This window comes from Notolepis coatsorum (genome assembly GCF_963971535.1).
Source record: "Notolepis coatsorum genome assembly, chromosome: 19".
NCBI classification, from domain to species: Eukaryota; Metazoa; Chordata; class Actinopteri; order Aulopiformes; family Paralepididae; genus Notolepis; species Notolepis coatsorum.
In genome coordinates this window covers 70,021,988-70,037,495 of record NC_140183.1, presented here as the reverse complement: position 1 = coordinate 70,037,495, position 15,508 = coordinate 70,021,988, and the positions used below count along the sequence as shown (strand labels likewise).

Sequence of the window (15,508 nt, the reverse complement as noted above, 5' to 3'; positions counted from 1 at the left end):
TACAACTCTATCAGCTGAGTAACAATGTTCATCAAAGTGTCGAGTGCTATAATGTAGGTTAGTGTATTAGGACAGTGTATGACAGTAAGGTTAGTTAGGGTTATTTAATTTAAAACTTTTTTCATTTCAGGTATTGATTGAAGAAGTGTGTCTTTAGTCAAAGGCGAAATATTGGTCAGGTTTAGGCTGTTCTAACTGTGGTGGGAAGTTTGTTCCAAATATATATGACTATAACCACAACATATATATATATATATATATATATATATATATATATATATTAAAGGGGAACTATTTTACTATTTCTTTCACTATTTGGGCACTTTTACACAATTCCTGTGAGTTTATGGAACACCTCTGTAATTATATATTTTTTTTAATTCATTGTTTTGTATTTCTAATCAAGTCCTCAAAAACAGCATTTTTCTACCTGAAGATCTTAAAGGGGAACTATTTTACTATTTCTTTCACTATTTTGGGCACTTTTACACAATTCCTGTGAGTCTATGGAACACCTCTGTAATATATATATTTTTTTTATTCATTGTTTTGTATTTCTAATCAAGTCCTCAAAAACAGCATTTTTCTACCTCAAGATCTCGAGCCGTTTTGAGCCTGGGCTCCTAAACCACTGCGCAGCGGCGTCGCCGCCTGAACATTAACATGCAGCGGTGTCTTTCTGACATCACATATCGCGCACATTTTCAAATGACTCAGTTCAGTGAGGGTGAATATTGTGAGAGGAGAATTGCAAGAATGCGCCAATATGAGAATTTTGAGACATAGATCATATTAATATAAGTTCACATAGCTAGGAAACAATGCTAAACACTCAAAGGCCATTTATAAGATAGTTCCCCTTTAAGCTGTTTTGAGGCTGGGCTCCTAAACCACTGTGTGTGGCCGTCGCGCGTCGCGGCATCTGGGACATTATCATGCAGCGGTGTCTTTCTGACATCACAAATCATCACATTTTCAGATGACTCAGTTCAGTGAGGGTGAATATTGTGAGAGGAGAATTGGAAGAATGCGCCAATATGAGAATTAGAGACATAGATCATATTAATATAAGTCCACATAGCTAGGAAACAATGCTAAACACTGAAAAAGGCCATTTATAAGATAGTTCCCCTTTAATATAACTATAAAGTATATGTATTATTATAACGATAATGTATATGTATTATTATAATTTTTTTTTTTTATTGGTCTTTTTCCCCCTCCATTTTCCTCCGATTTTCTCCCATCCCAATGTTAGTCGTATGCCAATTCCCAGTCCCTTCCTGGTCGCTGCGCACTTACCCCCCACAGTCAGATCATCTGGGAGAGTGGAGGCTACCACGTGCTTCCTCCGACACACGTCCAGCCAATCACCGCTTCTTTTCACCTGGCAGCGCGGATTCTCATTGAGAGGGCGTAGCGTGTGGGAGGACCACACTATCCCCCTCACGTCCAATCCGCGCTTAGCAGGCGACCCCGACCGAACTGTAGGAGTCGCTGTTTACAACGACCCGGACCCACCCCGCCAGCTTCTCCCACCCTCTGATACAGCCAATTGTATCAGTGCAGACGGCCAGCCAAGCTGGTGACAACCCCGGAGCTGTGAGCTGGATTCGAACAGGCAAATCCAGCTCAGCTCCGGGGCTGGTGACGAACGCAATCTCCGCTCGGCCACCTAACCGCCTTGTATATGTATTATTATAACGATAATGTATATGTATTATTATAACTAGGGGTGCACCGATGTATCGGTCGGGTATCGGTATCGGCCGATAAGTGCCTTGTTGACTGCAATCGGCCTATCGGCCGATAAGCTCGAATGTGCCGATGGCAGTAGCCGATAAATATCCATCAATTTGTGTAGCGTCAAAAGACAAAAAAAAGTTCACTCGCGACCTGCACAACGCCGTCCCCAGTCCCCCACACACAAGCTACTGCATCAAAGTTACTACTTATGATTAACAAGGCATTCGTTTTGTGGCATTAACGTTATATAGTTAGTGTTACACGTTCAATAACATCAGCATATTATTTACCCGAACGTAGCAAGCATACTCGTTCATACTAGCTCAGTTCCTTCCGTTGCTCATAGAGCCCTGAGTTTTACCCATTCTGCAATCTGTTAATAAAGTTTTCAATCAGACACATGTATAGAAAGGCTTTGTTTTATTATAACATTCGTTGCAGTAAAATCATTATGCCTCATTTAGTCATCCTGCGGAGCTAAACGCTAAACGTTGGCTGCGCCGCCGTTTGTTGTTGTTGTAGAATACCTCTCGTCAAAATCAATAGCGGACAAAAGCGGAAGTAAAAAATTTATACGCGCTTGCCGATTGGTGGTAATAGCAGAGGCGGGTGCAAGCGGTGTGTGACGTAATTGGCAGAATTGACTGTCAATCAAAATGTCATTGGTTGAGAGCTCTGGTTGAGACAATAGTATCCAGCTGCAGCCCGATAGACCATACTGGTAGAACTAGTATCTAGCTGCAGCCCGACAGACCATACTGGGAGAGAGATAGTGCTATTTCTTGATGTTTCCTTTTTTTAAGTAAGTAAAGAGGCCTATGTTCATATCGGTGAGCACAATTTGTAACACAAATATACAGTAGTTTCATAGAAAAAAAAATTATATTACAAAAAAATATATATATATATTTAAAAAAGAAATTGCCACAAATATCGGTGTCGGCCGATTGTGTTAGTTGAACAATCGGTATCGGTATGGGTGGCAAATTTTCATATCGGTGCATCCCTAATTATAACTATAATAACTATAAAGTATATATATTTATATAACCATAACAACGTATATTACTAAATGTTTCTCCCGTGAAAGGGGGCATGATGGACAGCTTTTTGGGAATGCACCGTAAACGATATGCCATAGTAGTGGAAAGTCGGACAGAAGTCACGTAACGTAACCTCAGGCCCGGGTCGTTAGCGGTACGGGTCACATGGTTCTGGAGTCTTCATGCGTCGCAGAGGATCTGGGGACCTGAAGGACAGCGTTGACCTTGGAACAAACCTGGAACTACAACATACCAGAGCATGTTTGTTTGTTTGGTGTGGAGACTCAATGTGCACACACACACACACACACACACACACACACTCACACACACACACACACACAAGCCACAGGGAATAGACACAGCATTTGGCTACCCTCTTAGGGCTTTAGCAATCACTGACCCTTTAAACACACACACACACACACACACACACACACACACACACACACACACACACACACACACACACACACACACACACACACACACACACACACACACAGACCTGGGGTCTTCGTGGAGTGGTCTGGACACACAGACAGAGCTGTGGGTGGGGGGTCTATGGCGCTGCCATCTGTCTGTCATTACAGGGAGACAGGAGGCCACAGAGGCCTGTTAAAGGCTACGGCAAGATCACTGTCACCTTGCCCCCCCGCAACACACACACACACATGCACACACACACGCGCACACACAGAGCTTAGGCCTCGGGTGGTTCTAGAATGATGGACACACACACACACAGACACACTCACACACACGCACGCACACACACACACACACACACACACACACACACACACACACACACACACACACACACACACACACACACACACACACACACACACACACACACACACACACACACACACACACACACACACACACACACACACACACACACACACACACACAACACACACACACACACACACACAGAGGGTCTTGTTCACTAACAACCTTACTGGTTTGCTTTGTGCCCATGGGAGAATGAGAGGGGGATTTGGAGTCGCACAGCACTGATTGGCTAACTTAGAGCTTACACCTGCCACTACACACACACACACACACACGCACACACACACACACACACACACACACACGTACACGCACGCACGCACACATACACACACACACACACCCATTGAGACAGAGAGAGAAACACCTTGCCAGCTTATAGTATACAGCTGATGCTAGTGGGCCTTATCTAATCGCTCCTAATTGCTCTGTTTGTGTGTGTGCGTGTGTTCAGATCTATATGTGTGTGTGTGTGTGTGTCTTTGGTCCATAAATCGGAGAAGTTAATCTAGCATGCTATCGAGGTTGTGTTGCTGACAACCCAGCTACGTACCTGCCACCACATGTGTATATGTGTGAGGGAGAGTGGGCGAGAGTGTGTGTGTGTGTGTGTGTGTGTGTGTGTGTGTGTGTGTGTGTGTGTGTGTGTGTGTGTGTGTGTGTGTGTGTGTGTGTGTGTGTGTGTGTGTGTGTGTGTGTGTGTGTGTGTGTGTGTGTGTGTGTGTGTGTGTGTGTGTGTGTGTGTGGTTGAGTGTGTCTGTCATCGCGGTGATGATGAACGATGGTTGTTGCTATGACGTCCATCTGTTATTGTCATCGTAGACGGATGCTGCATCTACCGGGAGGTGACTCTACACGATGTACACACACTCAGGCTCACACACACACTCACACACACACACACACACACACACACACACACACATACACACACACACACACACACACACACACACACACACACACACACACACACACACACACAGGCAGACACACTCACACATGCACACATGCACACACACACACTCTCACACACACACAGGCAGACACACACACGCACACACATGAACACACACACAGGCAGACGCATACACACACGCAAGGGACACACTTTTCTTTTTTCAGTTGTTATTCTGATATTTAAAAACACATTTTTATTTTAACTACATTTAACTACATTTCAACTAATTACATCTCATTGAATGTGAATAAATTGACCATTTATCACACGTGGCCATTCTGCTTCATGTCATGCTCAGGTTGGGATTCCTTTACACCATGTTTGCAACTGAGTGGAAAGGAATCCCACATTTGTCTTGTGCTTGTTCCTTTAGACTGTGTTTCCATCAGAGGACAAAGAGAAATAACTCAATAAACGATACAAATATATAGTAGTACTGGTGTGGCAGGCCAAGCTGTTCCTGGGTCAGTTTAAAGAACACTGACCAAATAAAACACAGTTCAAACCCTGACAAACATGCGTGCGTGCGTGCGTGTGGCGCCGCAGGGGGGGAATACAACCTGAGGTTATGATTCCTCAGCAGCATCTCTGATTAGACGCTGGAGAGAAGGAGGGATTGTTAGAGGGAGGGAAGAGAGGTGCAGATGGCCAGTGATGAGAGGCACTGGGTGAAGAGAGAGAGCAAAGGAGAGGAGGGAGGGAGTAGATGCTGGATAGGTGGAAGAGAGAGAGGATGGTACTCAGTCAGGATGTGAGAGAGAGAGCGAGAGCGAGAGAGAGACTAGTATATCTGGGAAGACTTAGAGAGAGGGAGAGAGATTGATTGATTGATTGGAAATTGTATTAACAGATTGCAGAATGGGTACAATACAGTACGGCTCAATACACACAATTGTTAAGGGGATGCAGACCAGAGAAAGACTTGCGTCTTGTTTACATCAGGGTCTCCCATTTTCAATTCATAATGACATTTATGACATACACGACATACAGATATACAGCTATATATCATGACAATTATGACATACAGATATACAGTACTGGCACATTTATGACATACAATATATACAAATATACAGTACTGTTTAACAGAGATCCTAAAATAAAATATATGCATTGGCGGGGCAAGAAACTGTACATTAGGAGGGGGTTGTGGGGGGGGGGTTGGACATTTACGGTGGCTAGTTTCGAATTGCAGCCTCCCGTAGGTGCCCTGATGGTGGGTGTGAAGGTGGGTAGGGAATGACGTTATTTTACGGCTGTTCAAGTTCAAGTTTCTTTATTAGTTGTCCTACAGAAGTACAGAATACTTTTATACAAAATGCTTCTTTCTGTTACGCTCCAGAGACTGTGCTAGGCAAAAATTGATGAGTATAAAATAAGTATAGCAAGTATAAAATAGAAGTCAAGTATGTAGACAAAAGTGTTCAGTATATACATATATACAATGCTCAATGTAGAGTAGAAGTAACTGAGTTACCATACAATATACTATACAGTGCAAAGCAGAAGTGGGATGAGGTACAATTTAGGTACAATTTACAGTAAGATGTAATGAGGTATGGGTTGTAGTGCAAATTATTTACCAATAAATATAAAGTGTGCTTAGGTGTTCTAAAGTGGTTAAAGTGGGTGCTGCAGTGAGTTGTTTGTTTAAAGTGAGTGTGTGTGTGTGTGGTAGGGCTGCACGATTTTGGGAAATAATCTAATTGCGATTATTCTGACAGATATTGCGATTGCGATTTGCGATGCGATTATAACATATTTAAAAAAAATTTACAAGAAGAATGTTGCTGCTTTCTGTAGTCGGGTCCCAACTGCAAAATTACTGTATTACCCTGTATTATACACTTTTACTATCATGTAGACTATTCTGCTTTGTGTTTACATGTGATGTATTGTATACATGCACATTTTATTATGTTCTTGTGTGATGTATCGCACATTTTATTGCTGTGTGATGTATTGCAAATGTTATTGCTGTCATCTTGGCCAGGTCTACCTTGCAAAGGAGATATTGTATCTCAATGGGACTTCCTGGTTAAATAATTTTTTTTTTTTTTAATTGCAGGCTTGGCGATTTGATAATTGCATCATTCCAAATCGCGATTTCGATTAAAAAACGATTAATCGTGCAGCCCTACTGTGTGGATGTGTGTGCTGTGAGTGCATTTGATGGTTGTTACATAGTGTTATTGTTCGTTGAGCATCCTGATGGCCTGGGGATAGAAGCTTCTTCTGAGTCTCTCTGTGCTTGCCTTGAGACTCCGGTATCGCTTGCCTGACCGCAGCAGTTCAAAGAGGCAGTTGTTTGGGTGGCTCGAGTCATTGATAATTCTCTTAGCCTTCCCCATGCACCGCTTGTTGTAAATGCCCTGGAGAGTGGGAAGCCCCCCTCCAATTGTGCGTTCGGCTGAACGGGCCACTCTCTGTAGTCTGCTACGGTCTTGTGTGGTGCCATTCCCAAACCAGGAGGTGATATTGCCAGTCAGGATGCTCTCTATTGTGCATGAGTAGAAGTTCTTAAGGATCTTCTGACTTGGAACTTCCTTAGGCGCCTGAGGAAGTAGAGGCGTTGCCATGCCTTCTTCACAACACTGTCAATGGGTGTGGTCCATGTCAAGTCCTCGGATATGTGGACTCCTAGGTACTTAAAACTGTTCACTCTCTCAACCGGTGCCCCGTCGATGCTGAGGGGGCTGTAGTCCCTGACCCTTACTTACTTACGCCTTTTACCCCGTTTGGGGCATAGGCCGTCAACAAGGGTTCTCCAAGCATTCCGATCCTGAGCCAACCTCTCACGCTGGCCCCAGGTGTGTCCCATCTTATTGGCATCATCTTCCAAGTCCTCGGCGCCATGTGTTTCGTGGTCGGCCTCTCTTTCTTTTCCCTTGGGGGTTCCACCTGAGAGATTGTCTTGTGATGCTCAGGGATGGTTTACGGAGTGTATGGCCGTTGGAGAATCTCTTTCTCTGCTGGCTGTTGTTGTGTTCATTGCCACAGGTCTTTATTGCTGATGGTGTTAGGCCAGCGAATCTGGAGGTTTCTGCGCAGACAGGTGTTTAGGAAAACTTGTAGTTTATTGGTTGTTGTGACAGTGGTCCTCCAGGTCTCAGCGCCATAGAGTAGGACTGACTTCACGTTGTTTAAATATCCTGATCTTGGTTGTGATGGAAATGTCTCTTGAGCTCCAGATGTTTTTTAGTTGGAGAAAGGCTCCTCTGGCCTTGCCAATCCTGCCTCTCACATCAGCATCTGTTCCACCTTGCTTGTTAACCATGCTGCCCAGGTACGTGAAGTTGTCTACCTCTTCCAACGCTTCTTCTTCCAGAATGATGGGTGATGTGTTGTCAGCATTGATTCTCATGACCTTGCTCTTCCCTCTGTGGATGTTAAGCCCAAGCCGAGTAGAGTTGTCAGTCCCTGACCCCCGACCTCCTAAAGTCCACAATCATCTCCTTTGTTTTGCTGACGTTCAGGGAGAGGCTGTTCTCTTGACACCATCCCGCTAGAACCTTGACCTCCTCCAGGTAGGCCCTCTCGTCGTTTGCAGAGATCAGGCCCACCACTACTGTGTCGTCAGCAAATTTGATGATTGTGTTGTTCTTCCGCTGTGCCACACAGTCATGTGTGTACAGGGAGTAGAGTAGGGGACTCAGAACACAGCCCTGGGGGGCCCCTATGTTGAGAGTGATGGATGAGGAGGTGCAGTTGCCTGCTCTTACCACCTGGGGTCTACCCGTCAGGAAGTCCAAGACCCACTGGCAGAGGTCATAGTTCAAGCCCAGGTCCCTGAGCTTGGCTATGAGTTTGGAGGGGACTATGGTATTGAATGCTGAGCTGTAGTCGATGAACAGCATTCTCACATAGTTCCCCTGCCTCTTGTCCAGGTGTGATGCTGCTGTGTGCAGCACATGGCGTCCTCCGTGGACCTGTTGGGGCGGTATGCAAATTGCAGGGGGTCCAGATTGATGGGGAGGGAGGAGCAGATGTAGCCCTTTACTAGCTTCTCAAAGCACTTCGTGGCTATGGAGGTGAGAGCTACAGGGCGGTAGTCGTTGAGGCAAGCAGGCTTGGATTTTTTGGGTACAGGGATAATAGTGGACTTCTTCAGACAGGTGGGGATGACAGCCTGTTCCAAGGACAGGTTAAATATGTCAGTGAATACCGGGGCCAGTTGGTCGGCACAGACTTTTAGGACGCGGCCGGGGATACCGTCCGGTCCTGCTGCCTTCCTGATATTCACTTTCTTAAAGGTCCTCCTCACCTCATGTTATGTTACCCTGAACACTGAGTCTCCATCAGCAGTGTCCCCCCCCCCTCCATTGCAGTGGATTGTAGGCTGGTGCTGTTATTCCCAGCCTCAAACCTTGCATAGAAGGTATTGAGATCATTTGCTAAGGAGATGTCACTGTTCAGCTTGAGGGAGGTGCCTTTGTAATCTGTCATCGTTCTGAGGCCCTGCCACATAGCTCTAGAGTCAGCCTGTTCATATTGAAGTTCAATTTTATCCCTGTAGCGCCTCTTTGCCTCTATTACTACTCTCCTGAAGTTGCATCTCGCCACCTTGTGGTCATTCATGTTGCCTGCCACAAGCCCGGCGTTGTAGGCTGAGGTGCGCGCTTTCAGAGCCTCACGGACGGATTTGTCTACCCAGGGCTTTTGGTTTGGGTAAACTCTAATTGTGGTAGTGGGGATTGTTTCTTCCACCAAAGTATAAACAAAGTCCAGCACTGTCTCCGTGTAGTCATTAATGTTATCTCGGAACACCCCCCAGTCTGTAAATTTTATTTATTTTTATTTATTTAAATTTATTTCTTTTCATGTCAACGTTCACACGCACAAAATACGCTTACCTAGGATTTGACTTGATTCAACAACAAAGCAGTTGGGGCAATGGCAAGCCGAAAACGGTCGAAAGTGTGGTTATTTGAAGTTTGGATTTGTTTTCCGCAACTGAGGTACTGTAGGTAGATTACATTTTTAGAGACTAAAGTACCGAAATTTGAAATATATATAAAACCCAGAATTAGGAGTTTTCTGTATGTAAGCTGCACTTTTTTGTTGTTGTAAAATTGCATTATGTATTATTAAAGCACTGTTTCCCTTGTTTAGTTCCTTGTTCAAGTCATAAGCTTGTTCAGTTGTCACAATGTAAATAAAAACGTGCACTGAAAAGTTACAGTATGTAGATTTGTTTATTTGTATGACAAAGTCAGAGTTAATCAGTTTTATTTAATGAATTGAAAACAGCATTGATATTACGTAAAAGCAAACTGGCAATAGAAAAGATGTTTAAAATAATCTAGTTCCCTTAAAACGCTAACGCTATTAAAAAAAGATATACAGTGGAGGTTAAAATAAGAATATGACTTGGCCTGAAAAAAAGTTTTTTGCTTTAATCCCTGGCATATACTACAGCATCCCTATCTCCCCTCAATCAGCTGTCTATCCTGAGGCTGCCTCTCTTCACTCTCAGCATCCCTTCGTCTCCCCTCTCCTCCCCTGGCTCTCCCTATCCTTAAGCCACCTGTCCTCCAGCGGTGTCACGTGCTATACCCATGTGTGATGGCATGCCTGTGTAATACTGCCCTGCAGTGAAACTGAGGGGAAAGTGGCTTTAAAGTTATTTGGCAATCCAGTGATTTTGTAGTTACTGCGATTCTGTATACCCTTTTTCTCTAAAACAGAGCAAGATTACATTTTGAAAATACATGCTGCATATACAGTCAGTCGGAAGACACACAATACAGCCCTTATATTAACACAGAGAAAGAGAGAGAGAGAGAGAGAGAGAGAGATGGAGATGGATAGAGAGTGAGGGAGGGAGAGGAGATGAGAGATACATTGTGGTAAAAGAGATAAAGGGAAAAGAGAGAGAAAATGAGAGAGAGAGAACCAAAGATAATTGAAAAAGAAATCCATTAGCTAGACTAGTCTACCCACACAGCATACCCTCACCATTAAGACACGCACAGAGAAGGAAATAGAGAGAGGGAGGGAGAGGAGGGAGGGGGAGACAGACAGACAGACAGACAGACAGACAGACAGACAGACAGACAGACAGACAGACAGACAGACAGGAGAGAAAGAAAGTGAAATGGTGAGACTCCCCTCCGCTAGACTAACGTCACGGTGACCAATTGCAGCCACTCTTATTGTCTGGGACCAAATACGGCCACGCCCCACTCCCAGCAAAAAGTGGGAATCTCTAGAATGGGTTTGGGGCGGCGCTGTATACGGAAGTGCCTCTCAAGGTGACGATTAGACAACACTTTCTTGTTGTCAGTAGATGGCAGCATTGGTTTAAAATTAAAGGCTGAAAATGTTGAGAACTACAACACTGCATTTCCCAAGAGCGTTAGCACAGGTCGCAGGTCACTGGGATGGGTCTATATTCTCCGACGTGATCTGAACAGCGTTAAACTATTACTGCAACCTCGGTATAGCGACCGCGAATGGCCAACTAATTATCTTAACAAAAGTGCGCTGGTAGCATTACATATGTTGTCTAAAGGGGGACATATGGTACAATTTAAGATTCTAATGATAATCGGCATATAAAGGACAAGATAAAGCATCGTTAATTTGTAAGAAACCTCAATGAAAACGGCGCAGGGTGCTATTGTTATGAAAATGTGATAGAATCCTATAAAAATGTGGACGCACTTGGCCTACGTTCCGTTAGTGTACGGTATACATACTGTGGACCGTGGGCTACACGCCCCCCATAGCCATCTGTTACCTAATCAGTTAGCTAGTTATCTGTCTGTGTGACTCTGCTCTGTGTGGCTGACTACATTAACAACCAACACACATCCGACACACACGCATTCTGATAAGCTACAGTGTTTTATAAGAGCAGCATTCTGATAAGCTACAGTGTTTTATAAGAGCAGTATTCTGATAAGCTACAGGGTTTTATAAGAGCAGCATTCTGATAAGCTACAGTGTTTTATAAGAGCAGCATTCTGATAAGCTACAGTGTTTTACAAGAGCAGCATTCTGATAAGCTACAGTGTTTTATAAGAGCAGCATTCTGATAAGCTACAGGGTTTTATAAGAGCAGCATTCTGATAAGCTACAGGGTTTTATAAGAGCAGAATTCTGATAAGCTACAGGGTTTTATAAGAGCAGCATTCTGATAAGCTACAGGGTTTTATAAGAGCAGCATTCTGATAAGCTACAGTGTTTTATAAGAGCAGAATTCTGATAAGCTACAGTGTTTTATAAGAGCAGCATCCTGATAAGCTACAGTGTTTTATAAGAGCAGCATTCTGATAAGCTACAGGGTTTTATAAGAGCAGCATTCTGATAAGCTACAGGGTTTTATAAGAGCAGCATTCTGATAAGCTACAGGGTTTTATAAGAGCAGCATTCTGATAAGCTACAGTGTTTTATAAGAGCAGCATTCTGATAAGCTACAGGGTTTTATAAGAGCAGAATTCTGATAAGCTACAGTGTTTTATAAGAGCAGCATCCTGATAACCTACAGTGTTTTATAAGAGCAGCATTCTGATAAGCTACAGTGTTTTATAAGAGCAGCATTCTGATAAGCTACAGTGTTTTATAAGAGCAGCATTCTGATAAGCTACAGTGTTTTATAAGAGCAGCATCCTGATAAGCTACAGTGTTTTATAAGAGCAGCATTCTGATAAGCTACAGTGTTTTATAAGAGCAGCATTCTGATAAGCTACAGTGTTTTATAAGAGCAGCATTCTGATAAGCTACAGTGTTTTATAAGAGCAGCATTCTGATAAGCTACAGTGTTTTATAAGAGCAGCATCCTGATAAGCTACAGTGTTTTATAAGAGCAGCATTCTGATAAGCTACAGTGTTTTATAAGAGCAGCATTCTGATAAGCTACAGTGTTTTATAAGAGCAGCATTCTGATAAGCTACAGTGTTTTATAAGAGCAGCATTCTGATAAGCTACAGTGTTTTATAAGAGCAGCATTCTGATAAGCTACAGTGTTTTATAAGAGCAGCATTCTGATAAGCTACAGTGTTTTATAAGAGCAGCATTCTGATAAGCTACAGTGTTTTATAAGAGCAGCATCCTGATAAGCTACAGTGTTTTATACACGGTTTCAGTCTGCTGGCAGTTTCATGATGTTGGTTATTTAGTCCAATTTATAGTGATATTATTAGTGCAAATGAGTTAAGTCTGAGACTTGACATAAACGTGCACACACACACACATACACACACACACACACACACACACACACACACACACACACACACACACACACACACACACACACACACACACACACACACACACACTAAACACTCCCCTTAGCTAATCAAGCCCATTGTACCTATTGGGAGGCATTGAGAGGGGAAGAAAAGAACGACATACAGGAAGAGAGCATGTGTCCACGAGAATATGAGACTTCAGCACTTACATACCCTTCCTCCTTAAGAGAGAGAGACGGTGATTGATTGAGAGAGGGAGAGAGAGAGAGAGGAGGGCAGAGGAAAGAAAGAGAATCGGAGAGCGCGAGAGCGCAGACTTCCTTCGTTAGACTAGCATAATAGTGCATGCCGTCTACCCTGCCCCATAGCCATGCATGGCCTAATCAGCCAGCTAATTAGCGCTTTGTAAGTAGGTCTGCCCCGCGTAACCGCCTGCATTAACAACCACAGTACATCAAACAAGCATGTCTGCAGCTTTAGCATTTCATTACAAATTAAGGACGCATGAGGTTAAGGCGAAGCTTTGAGCGGGAATGTATGAGGAACGAGATTTAATTTTTCTGTTGCTGGTGGGCAAATAGATGCGTTTTTCCTATTAATACCATGTTTTAATGTGCATTAAGGGGAGGATTGGCTGTTTTATATTGCTGTAGGCAGCGTTAGTAACCCATGGTGATTTTCACCACTTTAACTTGACCTAATAAGTTCATGAGTCATGCAGTAAGTAAGTACGTCCATTTATATAATTAATTCATGTTTTTCTGATGAGAAAATGTTTACATACTTTTCGACAACATATGATATGTGTGATTACATTAAAATGCAGTCACATGTCAATATGCACGCTGTTCAATGGTAAAATCTGTACACAACACAGTTGATATTATTTGGTGCTTCTGATGTTTTGGTAGATCATTGATGGATTGACAGGTTGGTGTTATTTACATCCAGAAAATGTGTGTTTTTATCCTTATTGTGGAGGGCAGCTAAAATTATTTATTACCCCGTATCCGTCTGTCCATTGTGGATACTTGTGCCCTAATGATGAGGATAAGCGCTCAATGAAGAAACCCACTCCCATTGCCAAGCAATAAATGCCTAGGCTATAAATACTTGTACTATGGAATTACACACTACAAGTGGCCCATAATGGCCCCCAAACAGCATTGCCAACTTCAACAGACCCTGCTAACTGCAATACATATCTGCTGTATTTCATGTAATTGTAATTGAATTTAATTGATGTCCTGATGAATATCTCTGTTTCCTGTGTCCACAGAAGAAGCAGAGGACTAAAGAGCTCTCCCAACTCTTCCACTCCTACAACCCCTATGATCACAAGGTAGGGCTGTTTCTCTGTTTAACTCACTCCTACAACCCCTATGATCACAAGGTAGGGCTGTTTCTCTGTTTAACTCACTCCTACAACCGCTATGACCACAAGATAGGGCTGTTTCTCTGTTTAACTCACTCCTACAACCCCTATGACCACAAGGTAGGGCTGTTTCTCTGTTTAACTCACTCCTACAACCCCTATGATCACAAGGTAGGGCTGTTTCTCTGTTTAACTCACTCCTACAACCGCTATGACCACAAGGTAGGGCTGTTTCTCTGTTTAACTCACTCCTACAACCCCTATGATCACAAGATAGGGCTGTTTCTCTGTTTAACTCACTCCTACAACCCCTATGATCACAAGGTAGGGCTGTTTCTCTGTTTAACTCACTCCAGAACCACCCACCCAGAAAGCCCCCACCCACCCAAACATCAGCCCTACCCACCCACCCACCCGCCCAGCCAAACCAACCCACCCATCCGCCCACTCAGTCAGTCAGTCAGTCAGTCAGTCAGTCACTCAGTCACTCAGTCACTCACTCACTCACTCACTCACTCACTCACTCACTCACTCACTCACTCACTCACTCACTCACTCACTCACTCACTCACTCACTAACTCACTCATAGTTCACCTACGAAAAAGGTTAGCTCCCGTTGACAATATTGCCAATATCAGAATGTGTTGCTCCTTTAACACTTTAATCGCCGAAAACGCCGGAACTCGTCTTTCCTAGCCATGCTCATTCTGCCGAAGACGCCGTAACTCGTTTTTGATGTCAATATTTCAAAAATCTGTCATCGAAATCATATTTCCTTTCCGGAGCCCTGAGACACACTGCTGATCTCCTCTCAACTCTCTAGCGGTTCAAGAGCGCCATCTGGTGGCCGACCTTTGAACCGGTAGTGCTCATCCATATGTGGTCCGGCCACTCGCTATCGTTAGAGAGACTCCGTCTTGATACAGTGAACATCGATCGGTGCAAATAACTCGAAAAAACAACATGATTTGGACGTATTATACAACCTGGAAATGGATCGGGCATTTCTACATCCCATAATAGAAAAAATTCTGTTCCACGCTCATCTGCCAGCGGCGCGAGGAAGCCACAGTAAGATTCAGCGTTATATTCTAACGTGTTCTTTACTAACTGCTCTGATGAACATATGACCCACTCTGGATGAATCATCTAACGCTGCCCACGGAATTATAAACGATCCCCCGCCCATCCGGTCATCATCAGATGATACGTAGAAACTTCTAGAAGCACGTCCATTTGAATTTTTTTATCTCGCACAGATTCCTACCAAACTGTATTTGATCATCAATATAATGCATTTAGGGCTATAAATCACGTTCTGAAGAAAGCTGCAGAAAACGATAAAAACATACTTATACTTTAGACCATATTTTAGTA

General features: G+C 43.6%; 1 protein-coding gene across 1 annotated transcript in view; it reads left to right on the top strand.

The window, feature by feature from the left end:
* cdkal1 (CDK5 regulatory subunit associated protein 1-like 1) overlaps positions 1-15,508 on the top strand; it is a 773,897-nt gene that overhangs the window by 579,279 nt on the left and 179,110 nt on the right. The window contains exon 12 of the mRNA XM_084335967.1: positions 14,035-14,097. Within this exon, the coding sequence (XP_084192093.1) occupies positions 14,035-14,097 (63 nt within the window). The remainder of the gene's footprint in view (positions 1-14,034; positions 14,098-15,508) is intronic.